At 31.8% G+C, this 20,029-nt stretch overlaps 2 protein-coding genes and 1 long non-coding RNA gene across 4 annotated transcripts; 2 read left to right on the forward strand and 1 right to left on the reverse strand.

The window, feature by feature from the left end:
* The first annotated feature begins 190 nt into the window (after window positions 1-190).
* On the forward strand, window positions 191-13,521 carry LOC128166954 (H(+)/Cl(-) exchange transporter 7-like). The gene is made up of 23 exons (XM_052832431.1): window positions 191-265; window positions 823-909; window positions 1,087-1,152; window positions 1,484-1,616; window positions 2,029-2,138; window positions 2,555-2,698; window positions 3,880-3,966; window positions 4,480-4,638; window positions 5,673-5,783; window positions 6,188-6,242; window positions 6,374-6,434; window positions 6,926-7,064; window positions 7,504-7,597; window positions 7,830-7,999; window positions 8,245-8,296; window positions 8,414-8,541; window positions 9,075-9,160; window positions 9,617-9,746; window positions 10,104-10,187; window positions 10,403-10,486; window positions 10,725-10,811; window positions 11,215-11,295; window positions 11,630-13,521. The coding sequence occupies exons 1-23, from the start codon at window positions 215-217 to the stop codon at window positions 11,726-11,728; spliced, it is 2,298 nt and encodes a 765-aa protein (XP_052688391.1). The 5' UTR covers window positions 191-214; the 3' UTR covers window positions 11,729-13,521.
* Window positions 13,522-14,196: 675 nt separating this feature from the next.
* On the reverse strand, window positions 14,197-16,533 carry LOC128167750 (uncharacterized). 2 transcript variants are annotated; one of them, XR_008241257.1, is made up of 5 exons: window positions 16,316-16,533; window positions 15,812-15,906; window positions 15,400-15,541; window positions 14,942-15,028; window positions 14,197-14,659 (listed from the first exon to the last, which is right to left on the reverse strand). It is a non-coding gene; the product is annotated as an uncharacterized LOC128167750 (long non-coding RNA). The 2 variants fall into 2 exon arrangements; XR_008241256.1 differs by having other exon boundaries at window positions 15,812-16,532.
* An 872-nt stretch (window positions 16,534-17,405) lies between these two features.
* Window positions 17,406-19,687, forward strand: LOC128167727 (uncharacterized). Its single transcript, XM_052833606.1, has 2 exons — window positions 17,406-17,724; window positions 18,661-19,687. The coding sequence occupies exons 1-2, from the start codon at window positions 17,451-17,453 to the stop codon at window positions 19,053-19,055; spliced, it is 669 nt and encodes a 222-aa protein (XP_052689566.1). The 5' UTR covers window positions 17,406-17,450; the 3' UTR covers window positions 19,056-19,687.
* The last annotated feature ends 342 nt before the right edge of the window (window positions 19,688-20,029 follow it).

A 20,029-nucleotide genomic window follows, 5' to 3' on the forward strand; every position in this document is an offset into this window, starting at 1 on the left:
TTTTAATTTAATGGTTTTTATGAAGGAAGATTTGATTTATAAAACAAAGTTTAATGACATGATAAATGAGATATAAAAGCAGAATACATTTTTTAACTATTAATTCTTTGAACAAGTTAGCTAACTTTCACTTTCGTTTTCGGAACTTCTCTAGATTTTTCCACCATGTAAACAAGGAAGGAAGGAAAACACTTTCACGTGATTTCTTGTCACCATGAATTCATCAGAGAGAACTCCGTTGATTAACAGACGACCATCAATACCGGTATATCATTGTTTATGTTTCTCTTATACGCTTTGTTGCCAGTTCCCCAAAGTATAGTTTGGATATTTTGACATACCAATTCGTTAAACTTTGCATCTGCATCTGGTGGATGATCATGATCATCTCTATCTCTCTATATTGATATATTAGAAATAAATAAACTTGTTCATACAAAGTTATCAATTCAATAAAGTTTAGCATGATGCGTAAAAAACACAATTTTGACTGTTTCATCCGACTAGCATAATAATTTTATTCATTCAAGAGGTTATCTTTTGGGTACAGTAAAGCTAAAATGCAGAACACTGCAATGATCTGCCAAATTTACAGTTCAACTCTCATTCTTGCTGCAGATCTAAAATTCTGCTGGAAAACATAGTTTAATAACATTCCATATATTAACTTACTAAGCTACATTTCTTCACAAAAAAATGTCATACACTGATCAGCTTATGTTGGTATGTTCCTATATTTTTCCACCCAATCACTGTTGTTAAAGATTTCACCCAAGCACAGTTGTTGTTAGAGAAAAACTACCATTCTGAAATATTCTTTAGGTAAACCAATCAATGGAGGAAGAAGAATCTGATTCAGAGGAAAACAAAGCAAATGTTAGCGAGAAAATCCTCTCTGGAGATTATGAGGTGTGTATTAATTAATCAGTTCATTACCGTAATTTGTATTTATAAGTATTTATATTAATAATATAATTATAATACATGTAGCCTATAATCGATGGATATCTGTGTCAAAAGTCAACAAAAAAAGTCGACTTTTTCCTAATTCATTAATTCATATTAACTTTGTTTTATTTTTTCTAGAGCCTGGATTATGATGTTTGTGAAAACGATTTGTACCAGTTGGAGGAAAGGAAGAAATCTGTGAAGGTTGGCCTATACTAATTTTAATTTGCATCGATTTTAATAATATTCCACTTTTAAAAATTTACAATTTTCTGTATTTATATGTTTCATGTTGGTTTAAATTTCAAGATCATAAAATTTTTAGTTGTTCGTCTTAGTGATGCTATTTTATGATACATTTTCACAATATTACTGATGGCATCTAGGAAAATTCTTTAATTATGTAAATTCATGATAAAACAAATTGCAACATTATGTACAGTATGTTTTCAAATTTATTGAAGATTTTAATCTAACAATAAGTAAAACATAATGACGATGATGTACTAAGTTAGACCCTCTTGTTTTTGGACAGGAAATAATGATTATCGAGATGTTGAGATGGCTGGTCATGTTTTTCGTCGGACTTTTGACCGGATTAGTGGCAAGTTTGATAGACTTCTGTGTCATTCAATCTACAGATCTCAAGTTCAGCATCATCAAAAAGTGTATCCTTTTGATAACATAGACTGTGCAGACTTTTGTCTACCGGAAAATGTGTTTATCATCAATTTTATAGCAAATCCAAGATATATATTTAATAATAACTCTCAAAGTTTATAAAATGTACTTGATTTGCAAGATCTAGAAAATTTTTTAGTCTGTTTACATAGATATGCGTCAATCACTGAAATAATGCTAAACTACGAAACATTTTGTTAAATTTCAAGAAAAACTTGGAAAGCAACATTATACTTCATTCTCAACAGTTAACATTTGTCATAAGAATTTGTACATATTTATTAATTCCAAGGATTACGAATTTTAATCAATGATATATTTTTTTCGTCTTTTTAAAAAGTTATGTTATATCAGTTTGTGAACTTGTGAAAAAGCATTGATTTCTCTTGACCAGCAAAGATGTAGACAAATGTGTGGACAACAAGTGTATGGAGGTCCCCCTCCTTGTGTGGGTGGGGATCAATGGGGGCCTAGTCATTGTAGCCTCCATCTTGACAGCTTGTTTTGAGGTACAACTATTGTAGACTTATTATTTTGTGCAAGTACTGAATTTCACATTTCTGCTATAATCAGATAGCAAAAATGTTTGAGTACCCATAGAGTTTTACTTCATTTCATATACTGGTACAGTAGATTATAACTGTCTAGACAATAATGGCAAGAAATGAAATCTGCAAGGAGTGCTTCTCACAATTCTATGTGAATATTTATTCCTCAAGTTTTATTAGGAATCTACAGTTACCTACTTAACATGTGTTGTTCTTAAGACCATTTTATAGGTATTTATAAAGGATCCTGACCATTCCTAGCTACATATTGTTCATTTCATATGACTTTCTTGACTGCCTTGATACTTTAATTGGAAAAATTAATGTAGCCTGCATGCCAAGTTTTGGAAATTTTACTACTTTTTTTCTCCTCCTAGCCTGTTGCTGCAGGAAGTGGAATCCCCCAAATCAAGTGCTACCTTAATGGAGTCAAGGTTCCGCATGTTGTGCGTCTAAAGACCATTGTTGTCAAGGTCATTGGGGTCATCTTTTCAGTGGCTGGAGGACTCATCATTGGGAAGGTATGTCTGTGGAACATTGTATCAGATTTCCAATTGCTAGTTAAAAAAAACCCATTTGGTACCGGTAATCACTGGGTGCCTGTTTTCAATAGTCACATGTTTACATATTAGAATAATTGAAAAGGACTATGTGCGGTTTTATGCATTTTTTGCCCCCAAAATCAAAGTTTTAGAAAGAGCTTTAAAACTAAGGTGAAAGATAGTTAAAATCATATTGGAAATAAAGGTGTAAAAGGTTATCACCACAGTGACGTCATAATGTAGAAATGACGTCATGAATATTGCATTATTTTGATAAATTGATGTTTTGTAGCGAAATATGGGTGTTTTCCGATGGTTTTTCGACTGGGAAACATCGAGCGCAGGCTTGCTCAAGTACCATATTTTAGTATAATGTGTATAACCATCTGAAGAAAAACATATGTTCAAATCGCACTTGAGCAGACCTGCGCTCTATACTTCCAAATGCAAAATATATAGCAAAAATTAGAATATTTTCATTTGTTTGCAAATTTGCGGGATTTGGGCCATTTAGGTGACGTCATAGATACACAGCGAATGAGCAATGATGACTAAAATCATTATTAAAGTTAAAGGCATCCTCTATACATTGATTTGTGAAGATTTTATTTTTATACGACACTTTTTAAAAATTGGTTGAAATCGGGGGCAGATATTTGACCATACCGCACATAGTCCTTTATAGCATACTTTAAAAACTTTTATGTGTACTTCTTTAAGCTTCTGTTTATGAGGCTGGTACATGAATTGTCAAATGTTAAGGTCCCTGTCCCATTTAGAAGTGTCCTAAGTAGGACCAAAGTTCCGAAAAAAGGTTGAGTTGTGTACATTTCAATGATAAATACTCTTTACATGCACCTGTAATTGAATATTCTTTCCAGAAAGCAAGAAGATAGCTGACAAATTGCAAAATTCATGACTCTTTGAAAAAGAGTTTGAGCATATTAAGTGATAGATTCAAAAGAGCTTTTTAAAATATGTTATAAATATATTCTGACCCAAAATGATTACTGGGAGAATTAGATGACTTGTGTTTACTGTAATGCGCAAACAGAGCAAGCACTGCTATACAGACCCCTGTAGTAATAGATTTGAAAAGTTCACGTGAATTATGATAGCCTTATGGACTCTGAGGTATATTATTTGGTATCATCCCACAGGAAGGACCCATGATTCATTCTGGAGCTGTCATAGCAGCAGGGATCTCTCAAGGCAGATCAGATACATTCAGGAAATTTGATTTAAGAGTATGTATTTATGTGCCTGCACTTTAAATTACATATAGTTGTAGAAATTAATTGCCTTTTATTGTGTATTGATTGCTTTGTATTGTGTTTTGAAACATTAAACAGTGTATCTTACTTATAAGTGCCCAATACTGCTTTGTGAGTATAGTCATTTGTTTGATGCGTCTCCACAAAATCTGAGTAAACAAATTTGTTTTATGCACATACGTGTACACTAAGTTTAATCAGTGTCATGCAAGCTTTAATTCAGAGCTTATAATGAAGCAGTGCATGACTATGCAAAGACTTAAAAACATTTTACTCTTTTATATAATGAAGAAAAAACAGTATTCATATGGACATCATGGAAACAAATATGGATGCATGTACCTCTTATTATACCGGTAGTTTTATTTAAACCAAAAAAAAACTTATTAGATGCAAACATGCATGTAAACTAACTTGGTGTGACAATAGTGCATTGGGTGATGACGGACAGACAATGAATAAATGCAAAATTAATTGTTCTTTCAGATATTTGAATTTTTCCGATCGGACACGGAGAAACGTGACTTTGTGGCCGGAGGAGCAGCCGCAGGAGTGTCCGCTGCCTTTGGGGCTCCGGTAGGGGGCGTTTTATTCAGTCTCGAAGAAGGTGCTAGTTTTTGGAACCAAGCGTTAGCATGGAGAATAGTAAGTGCCTACAGCTCACCTTTCTATACAAATGCTTAGCAATGTTGTTGAAGGAAGAATAGATCATATCCAATTTTTCAGACATGCTTTTTGTCAAAATAAAGATAGACATCACTCCATACCATATACATTTAATCTTCATTAAATTTTGTTACTAAATTAAAAGTTTAGCTTTCGTTAAAGCATCAACAAGTCATCAGTGTGAGATTTTTAAAACAATTCTTTTGACCAAATATTGTTTATTTTATAGAACTTGAAGATAATGATTACGGTAGGCTTAAGCTACCTCATGATATGATATGTATCACGATATATTATGTGATACATCATGTATCACGATATAGTTGTCAACTATAAATAAACTGGTATCTATGTTGCCTACCTCTATAAGAAATAGTATTGCATGAGGAAAATATGTCAACTATTTACAAAATCAATTGACAAACTGTAGAGATATAAAATTCAATTGATTAGAATAAAATGAACAAATTATTTCTAACTTTGATTGAGATTTCTTAATGTGTTCATGTTATGTATACTATGTAACTATTCTAGAAAGTGAATGAACTTTAACTCACACTGTGTATTAGGATACGCAGGCAACGATACGATAGGTGTATCGTGGGCACCCATCTATATATATCGCCGTATCGTTACACTTCTTATAATGATATTGTACAGTATACTTTCATGTTAAAATCTTAAAGTGGTGCATTCTTTCTTAAATGATGTATGAATGTGTGGAATTGCAGATTTCATTAGAGATTAAAATGCACCATTTTCACTGGTAACCCTCTTTCTTCAATGTGAGCTAGAATAATCGATTTATGCCTCATGTTTATACTCGTACTTTCAAGTTTCTATGGAGATGTTTATATCTACAAAAATGAAACCCACACAAAAATTTCAGTGTTTACAGTTCACTAAAATTTATAGCCCTCCACAATTTTGACTTATTTCAGATAAATTGTATAATAGTATTACTAACCAACTTTTTTTATTTGTATTTACAAGGTTTCTTTGTTTCTTTTTAGTTTTTTGCCTCTATGGTGTCCACTTTTACCCTGAACGTCATACAGAGCTACATAAAAGGTATACCTTGGGATTTGTCATATCCTGGATTGTTCAACTTTGGAAGTTTTGATGTAAGTACTAAAATGGTTTGTGATCTCAATCTCTCTCTCTCTCTCTCTCTCTCTCTCTCTCTCTCTCTCAGCTGTACTTACCTCTCTAAAATGAGTAGTTAAAACCATTTGACTGTAAAGACTAGGTATATAATGGTGACATTAAAAGACTTTCTGATAGTGTGAGAATTTGTGATCAGATTGATAGTATGTTTGATTCATATCTACATACCTGGTAATATTTATAGGTTTGTAATTAATATTCCCAAGATTCTTGAGCAACCTTTGCTCGCAGATGTATATTTTTGCAAATCAATTGTTATAAATGGGGGATGGAAATAAATTGAACACTTTTTTGCTGAAACTAATTGTTGTGAAAAAAGTTATCTTGTAACTATATGTATGTTTTTTCCTTCAATTTTTAGACTACATCCTATTCTGCATTTGAAATTCCAATTTTTATACTAATGGGAGTATTAGGTAAGACAGTATGCACAGGATGAATTAACTGATTTGAATTTTGAATTTGATTTTTAATAAAGTGATTGCGTGACTTTTACATAACCATTAAGCTTGCTTTATTTAAGCTAACATGTTATGCATTTTGTTAGGTGGTCTTTTTGGAGCTTTGTTTAACCAGCTAAACTACTTGTTAACAAAATTCAGAAGAAGGCAAGTGTTGTTTTTGTTTTTCTCTACCATCATTTGTTATTCACAGATGATTTCATCTCTAAGTCTATATATTGTTGATATATAATGGATGAAATTAGAGGCCTGCAAAATTCCTTACCTTTCTAAAACAAATGAGCACCTTTTAATATGAACAGGCTGGCCTCTGTTTTCATGGTCCAACAATTTTTTGGAAAAATTTGTTCTGTCCATTTTTTTCACATCTTTAGATAGTTCTCAACCTTTTTTGGTATTCAGGAACATAAAATCTTAGCCCACCCCTCCTCCCCCCCCTTGAAAAAATCAAGGAGAACTATATTATTAACAGCTAATGTATTTATAAAGTTATATTTACTTGTATTTAAAATTATTAAAAACAGCCTATATATACATGTACTGTGTTTAAAAAAAATTATTACCTGACAGTTATACATGTACATGTAATACTCACCGCAAAGATTGAGTATTTTTTGCTAGCGTAATATTCTCTGCAGATACATAAACAAGAGTCGGGATCGAGTGCTGGAGGCCATGATTGTGGCCATCATCACTGCAACTGTGGGATACATCTCCCTGTACTTTAATAACAGCTGTAGTCCCATGGTACAGGACACCAAAGATAACACTGTACAGGTAATGGAGTACAAATCTAATGATTTTTTTTCTTTCTGTTCTCTGCCTTAGGTATTACAATGTAAACCAACTTTTTTTAATAAGCGAGAAAATTTATCGAGGTTTGCAAGAAACTCATTGTCATGAAAATTTATCACCGAAAACCAGATTTTTTGTATGGTTGTTATACAACACTAAATTTACACATGAAAATTAGTCGTTGCAAACCAGTTTATTGCTTCTAATGATGCCGTTGCAAATAAAAGTTGGTTAACTTTACAGTATTCATATGTTTTAGGGTTTTCTCTTGGGATAATTGTCTCCCTTCCTCCATTAGTACTACAGGCATAATTGTGGGGGCTATTTATCTTCTGTTTTAGCAATAATTGGAAAATATGAATAATACAGGTGCAATTTTCATATAAAGATTTACATATTTAGTAATGCTTTAAATATTCAGGTTTACTGCAATGATGGCCAATACAGTTCGACAGCTACCATTTTGTTTCAATCTCCAGAGGACAGTGTTAAGAGCCTGTTCCATGAGTCAAAAGGTTTGTTGGTATAATTTTCTTTTCAGCTAGATCAAAAGATATGTTAAAATTTAAGGCCTTTGATGTTGCAACTATTAATAATGAGTCCACATCTATGCTAGTAGTTTGACGTTTATGCTATTATTTCTAAACAGACTACATGTATATTCAAATAAGTATTGTACATTTTGATTCACTTTTATAATTGAAACATACAATATCGGGAACAAATGAGAAATTCTCTGTCCTGCAGGAATGTACTCCCCCTCCACCTTGGTCGTCTACTGTCTGTGTGTGTTCATACTGGCCTGCTGGACCTATGGACTCTATGTCCCCAGCGGACTTTTTATTCCGGGTCTCTTGGTGGGGGCGGCATGGGGGAGGTTTGTCGGACTGTGCCTAAACTACATATTCCCTGATGTGGTGAGATAAGTTTTAAATTCACGGAATCAATTTTTTAAAATTTTATGCTTATAATTTTGCTATAATCAGTAAAATAATTTTTTGTTCATCAAAATTCATCAAAACTTCAGAACTAAGTCATATTTCAAACTACCAGTATATCATACCATGAAATGGTTCAAACAAGATTAAGAAATAAAAAGATCTTTTATATTCAGGTATTGATTTCTAATTATGATTACGTAGACTTAATTAATGTTTTTTAGGGTTGGGTGGATTTTGGGAAGTATTCACTGATAGGAGCAGCTGCTCAGTTAGGTAAGTATCATTATTTTTTCCAATTTCCATTTTTCAATTCCCTTTCTCAATAAAAATTGAATATGAATGTTTAAAAGAAATCAGATATAAAACGAATTCACACTTACATATTTGTAGGCGGAATTGTAAGAATGACAATCAGTTTAACTGTCATCATTATGGAAGCCACAGGAAACATCACGTTTGGTTTGCCTATCATGATTGTTCTCATAGTGGCCAAGTGGGTGGGAGACATCTTTAATGAGGTAGATATTAGAGGAAATTAATATAAAACAGTTATTAATGGTAAATGTGGATACAACTGTATGTTCACTGTTTAGTACTGTTGGGTTATACAAGAATCGTTTCAATTTCACCATAATTATTCACGTGTTGGATTTTTTCATGAGAAATTTTAACTTCTGTGAGTGCATTGAACAGATAATACCAGTATTCATGAGTATGCACTGAAACTGTATAGAAACTACTGGTCAAAAATAAAATTAAAAACAACATCTCTGAAATATGCCAGCAATTTGATGTTGCAGTGAACTGAGAGTTTTCCATTAATGTTTTAGAATTTATGCTAAAAAATACCTTCATTTTAACACAATAACCACGTAGAACTTGACTTTGTGGACTTTAATGAAGCTGTTTTTTGTATCTGTCTACTTTTGACTTTTTTTTCAAGCAATGAATAATCCTATACAACTGACCTTGTATATAATGTACTTGTATAAATACATAAATTTAGTAATATATGACCAGATACATGTACTACATTGTAATTTCTTTGCAGGGAATCTATGACATGCACATTCACATACAGGGGGTACCTATCCTGGGCTGGGAACCCTCCTCTGTTCTGACAAATTTGTCTGCCAAGTGAGTACAAATATTTCATATTCATAAAGTTCAGAACAAACACAAATTATGTATTATTTCCCGTGTTCAGAACATTGAGAAATCCATTGGCTGATTTATATCATACATCTACAACTAAACTTAGAGGTTTTACTTCAAATGTTCTAGCTCATAAAACTTTGATGTAAATTTCATTCATTTTATTCACTGTAAGATTTTATCAATTATTGTATTATCTATAAGGAGTTTTAATCAAATGAAGTATCTCCAAGGAATAAGAGCTTTATTCATGCACTACTAATAATAGATCGTCTTCACAATGTCAAGGCCTTGTGACTATGAAACTCCTTACAAACAGTTTGTAGATGAGAACAGGAAACAAATTAAATAACACACTATTGTTCTTTGGAATTAGCAACATGATGCATTAATTGTAAATACCTGGTGAAATAATTTCCTTTTCTTTTTGCTCTGTAGGGAGGTGATGAGTCACCCAGTATCTGTGTTCAATATGAGAGAGTCAGTAGGGAGGGTAATGGAGGTGCTCAAAACTGAAACTCACAATGGCTTCCCTGTGGTGGAGGATTATATTCCAAATCCCTTAGATGTAAGTTCTCATGTATTCATGATTTACGAAGAAATAAATGTTGGCGTCCCTTAAATAGCATAATATTTATGCACATGTATTAATGATTATTGTGAATATTGTATTTAAGCTACAAATATCCTGGTCAAGGCACCAATTCTTTTCTCAAATACAAAATTTTCACAAAAGGTCATATTGAATTTAAAAAAACATTGGGTTAAAACACATTGATGTAATTTTTCAAGATGATTTTGGTAAAATTTTATTGAATTTACCAAATATAATATGAAGTTTTATAATAATGATAACACCCTAAGGTATCTTATATGCCATTGAAATTTTCTGAATTAAAAAAAAAACCTTTTTTTTTTCTTTCAGTCATCAATAAATGAAGAAATGTCTTTTGGAACATACAGAGGATTGATATTAAGATCACAATTAATAGTTCTTTTAAAACAAAGGGTAAAAACTCCATTATCATAATATAATAGCACAAAATATACATACAGTATTATTTTCAATATTTTCCTTTCATTGAAAAGTAGTTTTATAGAAAATGTTAATAATTAACTGTGATTGAAGATGTGTATTTTTAATTGCTGTATATTAATTTATTTCTTTTATTAAATTATATTTTGGTTATAAGATTATCTTGACTTGTTTTCTGTTGTTTTTAGGTGTTTGGAGATAATGGTGACCAATTCTACAATTTATCAACAAAAGATTTTAGGGATGCATACCCAAAATTTACTCCAATTAGAGTAAGTATCTTAAATCCAATCTCGAGCAGTTAATATATTGGCACATTAATTTCTGTTAAATGTATTACTTTAATATATAACTATTTCAACTTTGTTGTTCTCCATTCTAGAAGATGGTTTCTTTGACAACAGTCTATGAAAGTCATTCAATTTGATGAAAAATGGAATATAATTGATAAGTGTAATTAGAAAAAAATCATTGGATAAAGTATTTTAAATCTTGGCTGTCTCTCTTCAGCAAATCCATGTCTCTCAGTATGAGCGAGATAACTGTGAGATAAACTTAGAGCCGTACATGAATCCAGCAGCCTACTGTGTTACAGATGTAAGTACCACATGTTATTTGTCAACAAGAAATTGAAGTTAACATAAAAAAAAACAAGGGAAGTACAAGAACATGGTTCACCAACATTTATAAACAAAAACAACATTTTGTGATTTTATCAATTATTATGTTTCCCTGTCAAACATAGATTTCAGCTGGTATTTTCAATTAGAAAATATCTTGTATCTGCAAAAAAAAATCCAACAAAACATTGTCTCTTTTATGATTTCCATGAGTATGCTCTCTAGCTACATTTCATTTAATTTACATGTATATTATTTCATTACTTTTGTTCACAGACATATAAACTATTATTATTCCTTGTTACATCATGTTGAACAACAGTAGAATCATAACCAATTACGGGTGTGTAATTTTGCCTTTTGAATTCTATCATCTATAGAATGCCTTATTCCCAAGGATTTTTAAGCTGTTTCGAGCACTTGGTCTTAGACATCTTGTAGTGGTGGACAAGCATCATCAGGTATGAATATGTAAATTAGTATTAGTGGGATGAAATTTGATTGGTCAAAAAAAGTTGCATATTATTTTCCATTTGAATACCTGTAAATATATTTACCAAGCACACTGGCACTAAAAACTTTTGTTATAGATAAAATTATTTTGACACCAATATAATTATAAGTAATAAGTTTAGGTAGAAAGATGTTGAACACTTTTATAAAGTGTGTAAACGTTACAATTATAGGAACATAAGTAAACTTTTTTTATGGTTTGAAATTTGACATTAATGAGTGAACTTCTGAGTAATATTGAGGTTTCTGTAGTATTATACGGTAATTGCAATTTTATTTCAGGTTGTTGGCATGGTAACAAGAAAGGATCTTGCCAGGTACAAGGTTACAAGAAAGTTCTGGAAAGCCAGAATTGAGGAACTGCTTATGTCCACTCGTTGATTACTCAGAGGAAGGGAAGACCCTTGTAAAAAAATGTCAAACAACAAAAGGACATGCAACTACACAATATTAAAAGGTGCCAAGTAAATTGTTTGTTCAATGTTCATTGTATTATTAATTGTAAATGATTGATAATTGTACACATGCAATGTATAATGACATTAAGCATTCTAAAACAAAAGTCAATATGTTATGAACAATGTCTGTCTCATATTTGATCAAATGTTTTGATTAAGTGAAGTGAATTTTTACTAAATTATCATGACATATTATGCATATTTTATGTTCAAATATACTTTGCATTCAAAAGTTTTACATATTTACATGTACTTCCACATAATCTTGACTGTTTATCGGGTACATATGCATTTGAAAAAGTTTTGATTGTTTTTTGAATTTCCAGATAGAAGAAGCATTGTTGCATAATTAGCACAATTTTACCCTTGGAAAGGTCATTGACCAATGTCAAGGTCAAATGATCATAAAAGGTCAAATTGAGTTTTGTATCTTTCTTATAAAGGGGTAACTTTAACTTTAAATCAAACATGATTCGTAGACTTTTCTGATCTGATATGTGAAGCATTTTTAATTTAAGAAGTATTTTATTCAAGTATATAGATACAATGAAATGGATTGAACAGCAGGCATAATGCCTATTTATCTCTCCAATAGTGAAGCATTTTATGACAATCATGGTCAAACATGCAAAGTTAAAGGTAAAATTTAATAGCCAAGAAATTGGTTTTCAAAGGAAATGTCTGTCTATCTGCCGGTCTGTATATCACTTTGCCTGTCCGTCTGTATTTGTAGTAAAATAGTATCTCGCAGATACTATGTTTAGGGAGAAGTAGTATCAGTAATCATTACATTCCATCTCTCTATCCCTTTATCACTTTCCGTTCATCTGTCTGTTCATCTGTATGTACACTAAAACTGTCAGGTCCATAACTTTGATGAGAGGAAATGTCAGAAGCTCATACTTGACAAAAAGGTTGCCTGTGAGCAGGGGGTATATTTCCTTCAACTGAGGTCATTGACCAAGGTCAAGATCAAAACTGCCACATTGTAATCAATATAATACCTGGTAACTTATCTAAAAGAGGCACCTTAGGGGGTAATAATATGGTAGCTGTTCTTGGACTTCTACTCACTTTCAAAAATATAAACCCTGCTAGTTCCAAAAATAGAGAGAGATAATAAAAATTCATGATTGATTTAATGTAATAAAATTTAAAGAATCTTCTCCCCAAAATTAAGGCTAAAATGTGATTTGATTTAAGGTACTCTACTATATCAAGACTTGTACTTTGTCACAAAGAGTGTATGGTAATTTTAAATGTTTTGTTAAATTGTTCAATTTGTATTTTGATTTTGACTGAGGGCATTGATTTACATTTTAATGGTTTATTCTTACTATAAATATGTAAAAGAGCAAAGAGATATACATTTAGTTACATCTATGCATTTTAAAATCAACTATTTCTGACGGAGCAGATATTAGTCATGACAGGTTAGGTTATGTATTTTTTGTTTTCAAAATATGAGCATAATGTTTTGTTTTTTGTTTTTGTTTATTTGATTGGGGTTTTTTCCGCAAGGGGGGGGGGGGGGGGGGGGATGGGAGTGCATGTGCCATATTTATTTTATGAAAAACCAAGATTGCTAACTGTAGAGTAAAATTATAACATATAACATTTTTCTGGTGGGTTTTTTTCTTTATTTCATTTTTTCCTTAAATTTCCTCTTTTTGACAGGGAGTATGCATGCATGTAAAAAAAAAAAAGAAAGAAAAAGGAAAAATTAAGCATGTCTTAATGTAAAGTAAAATTACATGTATATACAAATTTCTAGTATATAATATGTATGATTTCATCCATCCATGTTGAAAAACATGTATAAAACTGCATAAGATATTTCATGTTGTTGTATTATAATGTATTTATATTTTTAACTTTTTATGTTACTCATTAAAACAACCCTATTTATATAAGTCTTTTGTTTATGTTCTTGTTTTTCAAAAAACTGTCAAGGAGTTTCAAATTGAAAAAAAGTTCAAATGTATCATATGTGCTTCAACAGGAATTAAACTTCATTTTAAAAAATTGCGAATTTAGAAATTTTTATTCATTTGTTGAATAATATAGGGGTTGTGATGGTTTAAACTCCCTTATCTACCTATGGCAATATTTATTATGATATGTGCCTGTTAGTCACAAATTTACTAGATTTAGATATTTGAATGGAAAACCTGTAGAGTTTTCTTGCTCAAGATTCTATATAGCTATTCCTTTCGTTTATGTTTTCAAGCCAGATGTTGATTTTCAATTATATCAATAATAGTTTACTTATGAAAATTATTGATTAAAAAAAAATTCAAAATAATAAAACAAACATTGCAATAGTTCTTTTATCTGAAATATGCATGCCTACCTTCATACACAGCAAAATGTGCCACATACGTTTCACATACGTTAAACGTGTGTGATACGTATGTGACCTCACGTACGTTTAACGTGATTTAAGTACAACGTGTGTTTAACGTACGTTAATGAACATATGTGAAACCTATGTTACACGTGTGTTAGACATACGTGATACATTCGATACGTTTTACGTATGTGGATCCAACATACGTTTTTCACATGAATTACATACATATCGCATGTAAATTGCTTAATTAAATTACTTGAATATTTTTAATTTTTCAGTTCATTCTTGATATACTTCATCTTGCTGCTTGAATCATTTCAATTAATTACTCAGTAACTTCAGTGAATCTTTGGAAACATTCATTTGACATTTCCAGCTACTTGTTAATCTAAAATTAGAGTTACAGAAAAAACACAGTTTCAAGATTAAAAATGAATTTAATTCCTTGAATGATTACATTTATATTTATATTGTTGTCATTCTTCTGTGCTTTAATAGTTTCTGGAAAAAACCCAAAGAATTTTACATTAAATTTCATTTTATGATGAAGTAAAATTTACAAATGCCTCGGTTGCTTTTTTATTTAACAATATTGTTAAAGAATGACAGGATCCATTTAGTTTTTATTGCAAATACAACATGAAGAAAGTTTACAATTGTTAATTTTATTTGCAAGCTCTCAGAGAGAGAGAGAGAGAGAGAGAGAGAGAGAGAGAGAGAGGGGGGGGGGGGGCAAAATAGAAGGTCAATCACAAGTATTAATTTGACAAAATAATTTTTTACCTCTAGTATATTCATCCTGATTTTTGTCCACCTCCAACCTCTTCCTTTTTAATGTTTTCTCATGACAATGCTTGTTTGAACTTCTTTCTAAAATATTAATACAAACTTAAGTACATACAATCATTAGAGTTTTTAAATACACGATAAAAAATATAATTTATACATGCAAGCGGAAAACAACCTATACAGGTAAATATTTTTTATGCAAATAAGCTTGAATCATTTGGGTAAAATGATATTCTAAAGTACACTTACACATAGTTTCACATAGTCCCCAGAAAAGTGTGTGTGTGTGTGTGTGTGCATGCATTGGGGGGGGGGGGGGCAACTCCTTGATAATTCACTTTTTATATGAAAATTTAAGAAAAATCTTTGCTACAACAAAAAAAAAATAGGGGGTATTGGGTTGGGGGTGACTGGATACATGTCTGTATTAATCTTTATCTAAATTTAATTACCTTTAATCTGTCACTAAATTAGCAACCACATTGCAACTGTCTTTGAACTCCGCAAAGAACTTTTGGATCCTGGATCATTCATTACGAAATCTTCAGGCTACATCAAAACAGATCTTTGAAACTTCTGTATTATATCCATTTGCTACAAAATATAATACATGCATTAGATAAATAGAGATATCAACATTTTACACTTACTAAGAAATACAAATGTATATGTAGGTGTCATGCAACAGATTATCATTAATGATCCTGAACACCCAGTGACTTCTACTTTTAATGAAGTATGTCATAGAAATACATACCTTTGAGTTATTTATTAGGTTGGATTTGTATGGAAAAAATTTCCCAGCGGTGTTGATGACCTTTAAAAAATGTTTAAATTGTGAAATGTAATGGTATGTGTACTTACATTATGATTTTATCAATTCAAACAGACATCTGTCATTGACTGTGTTAGCTAGTTGGCGTCCTCTTCCAGGGATATGTGAAGCAGCCAATGCATGCCTGTAAAAAAATTTCAATTACCATACAATAAGAATACAACTTAATAGAGGCAATTCAATAATTATTTCACTTAGTTGCAATGGAAGACCTACTCGTTTCTTTACATAGGCTTTGCTCTAGTTTTTCTCTAGTTTCAAATATTTCAGTTTTCAAATGCGTTTTATCCAAGATCGACATATATTTTATGGGTTTTAATAAGTATTGGTTCTTCTATAATAACTAAACCAAATAGCTGCTTAGTTGTAGCTCTCTGGGGAAACATCATTTTTATCGTCATTAATTCAACCCGAATTTTCCCGGAGAACACAGTTACAGCTCCGTGCTACATGTTTACTCTTTTGACATCGGTAATTGTACGATATAATTTTCAAATGCAAGTAAATAAAAACGAATGCTTGACAATCATTACCTCTGCTAAATTCATCCTGCAGTTCGATCTTCTGGTTCCGTGACGTAAAAATGTGACGTATAGTTTGTCATCGACAAAACTATAAAACCGATTTCGTATTAATTCCGGATTCGTTATCGAATTAATTTTAAGAAGACACGTGGCTTCTGTTAATTAAACAACTTTATTTATGCATAGTTTAAACCATCGTCGGTGACCCACGTGTGATTCACATCGATTCTCTCCATCATCATTTGAGGAAACTTGTGGACTCAAAACCGTGGTTTGCGACGATGAGTTTAAACACGCACAGTGAGCAAGGCTTTTCTTCACACATGTTCACATGCATTCATTTCAAAGACATGAGTGATAATGTACATGCAGATCATGCGCGGATCCAGAAATTTTTTTCCGGGGGGGGGGGGGGGGTTCCGAAGGATAATTGTGTTTGCCCGGAGGGGGGGGGGATCCGAGGCATATTTGCGATAATTTTACTGTGTAAATTTCATTAACTTTCATGAAATTTAACTCTCATTTTCCGGTGGGGGGGAGGGGAGTTGGGATCCTTCCCCCCCCCCCCCCCCGGACCCCTTAGATCCGCGCATGCAGATAATTTTAATGTAAAGTTATTCAAATGCATGTCTTCAGTTCATGCATATGTAAAACATATATATTATTAACGCACGTGTAACATGGTTTTTAGAACTCATGTTAACCATGTGTTTATTAACATATGTGTAACATGTGGTTGAGATCTACATATGTAAAACATATGGTTCACATATGTTTAACATATGTAAAATCTAACGTATGTTAAACATATGTGATGTTGAACGTATGTTATCACACGTATGTTAACCATGCGTTTCTCAACATGTGTGTAACGTACGGTTTGACTTCACATGTGTGTAACGTATGTTTAACGAATGTTGTACGTGTGTTAAGTTCAAACATATGTGAAACGTATGTGGCACAATTAGCTGTGTTTTAAAATACCTATATAATTTAGCGCCGATGTGCCATAGTCATTAAGATTTATTGTGACGTCAAAAATAACATTCGGAACAACCTCGAATTTTTTGTAGAAGAAGCCTTTCATTACGTCATAATAAACAGATCATTCTTCGTTGTCAATAACGCTATCGCAAAGTAAAATATGAAAACTCCGCCACCATCTGGTAAGATTGCCGCAAGCCCCAATTCTCAAGAGAATACAAAGACAGAAAACAGTGATGTCCGACCTGTAGCGTTTTACATTCCGGTCAACGATTTGTCCGTCAGTCAGTTGTCCGAGAGGAAAAAGAGTCGGACACAATCAAAAGATGGAGAAAATTCGGAACAGATGGGGGATACTTATAACTATAAGCTTAATCATGACGAAAAGATGTTGCAAGCTGATATTTTACATCAGGACCAATTAAACGAAAAGGGTTAGTAATTAACTTACGCTTTCGCTTGCCATAAATTCCGTTAGATAGAAAAGCATAATTATCCTCGTGATTTTCACAAGTATGACCTTTTTGCACTATGAATTTTAACTTCATAAAATCACAAATATTTGAGAAAGTAGAAACGCAATAAAATGATGATAAATGACTTAATTCTTATAGGAGTAGATAAAAATATTATTTATATATATACAAATTGGCTTGAATGCTTATAAAAATAATAATGTTTTCTTATATGTATTTGGCAGAATGGTATCTCGAAAAATACTCGCAAAATGCCGGCGAAGTTTAATAATTTTCAAGAACAATTTAAATCAATGATAACTGCAATTAACTAAGTTTGCTTGTTCATGACCACAAGTTCTTAGTTTTGTAATTATAATTTTATTAAATAAAATAGTGTGTTTCCATAAAAGCAATTTTAGAAGTACTGCCGGGATTTGTTGCTTATATAATTGAACTGTTTATACAATGAACATATATTTTCATAAGGAAGAATTCTTTAGATATCATTAATATCAAATGCAAAACATTGTCCCCTATAAACGTGGATATATGGAGGAACGCAACAATAAAAATAAAGAAAACATTTATATCTATAGCTGCATATTTATGGGTGTCATTGCTTTGTTTAATGGGGAGTCAAACAGCATTTGTGACCAAGGCTATCAACCTCGCCAAGCATAGCTAAATATCCGCACCTTAAGCATGGGACCAAAAATTTATCTCAGATTATCATTTTTAAAATGAACTTTGTGTCGCCTTTTATTATCGTTGTAAGTTGGATCAAAGGTTCAATTTGGATTATTATTTTTACCAAGGCAAAAGCAATATGTATACAAAATTATGGTACAGTTGATGACTTTTCATTAACCATTTATTCATGAATTAAAGTGGTTTTTTTTTATCAAAATATAGGAGAGATGAGTAGAAAACACCAAGAAAAATACGAAAAGGCTAAATCTAAACGAGAAATGATCATTGAAAATTTAAGAAAGAAAAGTGAAGATAAAATTCTCCGTGCCGAAGAGAAACGCAAGAAAAGAATTGCCAAACAGAAAGAAAAACTGAAAGCCGTTGAGGAACGCTTGGCAAAGGTCCGATGTCGGAAAGAAACAATTGATCAGAATTTCCGAGAAAAGACAGTAACAAAGTTAGTGGAAGATGAAGAGAGACTCCGAACGTTACAGCAGAGCGATCTGCCACTTCGCGCCATATTTCGACGAGAAGAGATTTTGCGATATAGGCAGAAGTTGTACGAAGAGCGCCAACAATGCAAGGAACGCACTGTGAACAAGAATCAGTTTCTGTAGTGTGGCGTCTATAGGATTTGTTGTTGCCAAAATTGTATCTCCGACAGAAAATATATTCTGTTTGAGAAAGAAAGAAGAATATAAATTGCACAATATACTAGAAGTTTGGGAGAAAAAACATTCTTGATCAGCAAAGGTTTGCAAAACGCGATGAATATAGTATTTATACAGTTAAAGGTTAATTTACATACATGTATACACAATTGTAATGTTCCACTCTTGTACAACCTCACATTTCAGTTCAAGTTATGACTCGCTATGTGAAGTGAAATTTACCGTGAATAATGTTGAAGAACGGATGACTGTTATATGTATGAGTAATATTTTTTTTATCTTGATGCCAAAATTTTATATGATACACTTAATTTAAGAAGAAATTTGCATGACTAATTTCTAATAAATTTTTCATTGCAAGCACGATGACTGAATCATTCTTGACCGAGTTCTCCAAACATGTTACACATTGCTACATCTTACATTTATCTTTGAGTCATTTTAAAAAGTAAAAAATAAAAAGTTTGGATAGCTGTGTAATGGAATGGCAGACTCAGATTGATGGTTTGGTGTTTTTTTTAATGCAGCATGAATAGTAAATGTATTGTCCATTGAATTAAGCGTATAGCATTTATTTTCCACTCTTTTCAACTATTACAACCCTCCCTGTTTGCAATTCGCTTTTTAAATATATTTAAAAGAAAGTTTAGAATGTTTTCATCTTGCAGACGTCTCTCGGCAATGGAAACGCTATAATGTACCAACTAATACTAAAATAACACTAACTACAACTAAACCATTTATCCGTATTTAAGTTTTTAAAATTTAAAAAATCAATAACTTATAGGTATATATGAGAAAAAAAGAATAAAAAAGATCACTGTTTGAATTATTCCTACCAAAATGATTTTAACAAATCTAAAAAAGTAATATTTTAAAATCATTTTATTTTTACTGTAGACACTATTTTATGTTTCAGA

The sequence above is a fragment of the Crassostrea angulata genome, chromosome 10, assembly GCF_025612915.1.
Source record: "Crassostrea angulata isolate pt1a10 chromosome 10, ASM2561291v2, whole genome shotgun sequence".
Taxonomy (NCBI): Eukaryota; Metazoa; Mollusca; class Bivalvia; order Ostreida; family Ostreidae; genus Magallana; species Magallana angulata.

Bases quoted from the DNA above. Each gene is read 5' to 3' on its own strand.
- LOC128166954 (XM_052832431.1), top strand. From the start codon at position 215: ATGAATTCATCAGAGAGAACTCCGTTGATTAACAGACGACCATCAATA. The intron at 1,153-1,483 runs GTTGGCCTATAC...GTTTTTGGACAG, and splicing joins AAAGGAAGAAATCTGTGAAG to GAAATAATGATTATCGAGAT. The intron at 4,639-5,672 runs GTAAGTGCCTAC...GTTTCTTTTTAG, and splicing joins AAGCGTTAGCATGGAGAATA to TTTTTTGCCTCTATGGTGTC.
- LOC128167727 (XM_052833606.1), top strand. From the start codon at position 17,451: ATGAAAACTCCGCCACCATCTGGTAAGATTGCCGCAAGCCCCAATTCT. The intron at 17,725-18,660 runs GTTAGTAATTAA...ATCAAAATATAG, and splicing joins GGACCAATTAAACGAAAAGG to GAGAGATGAGTAGAAAACAC.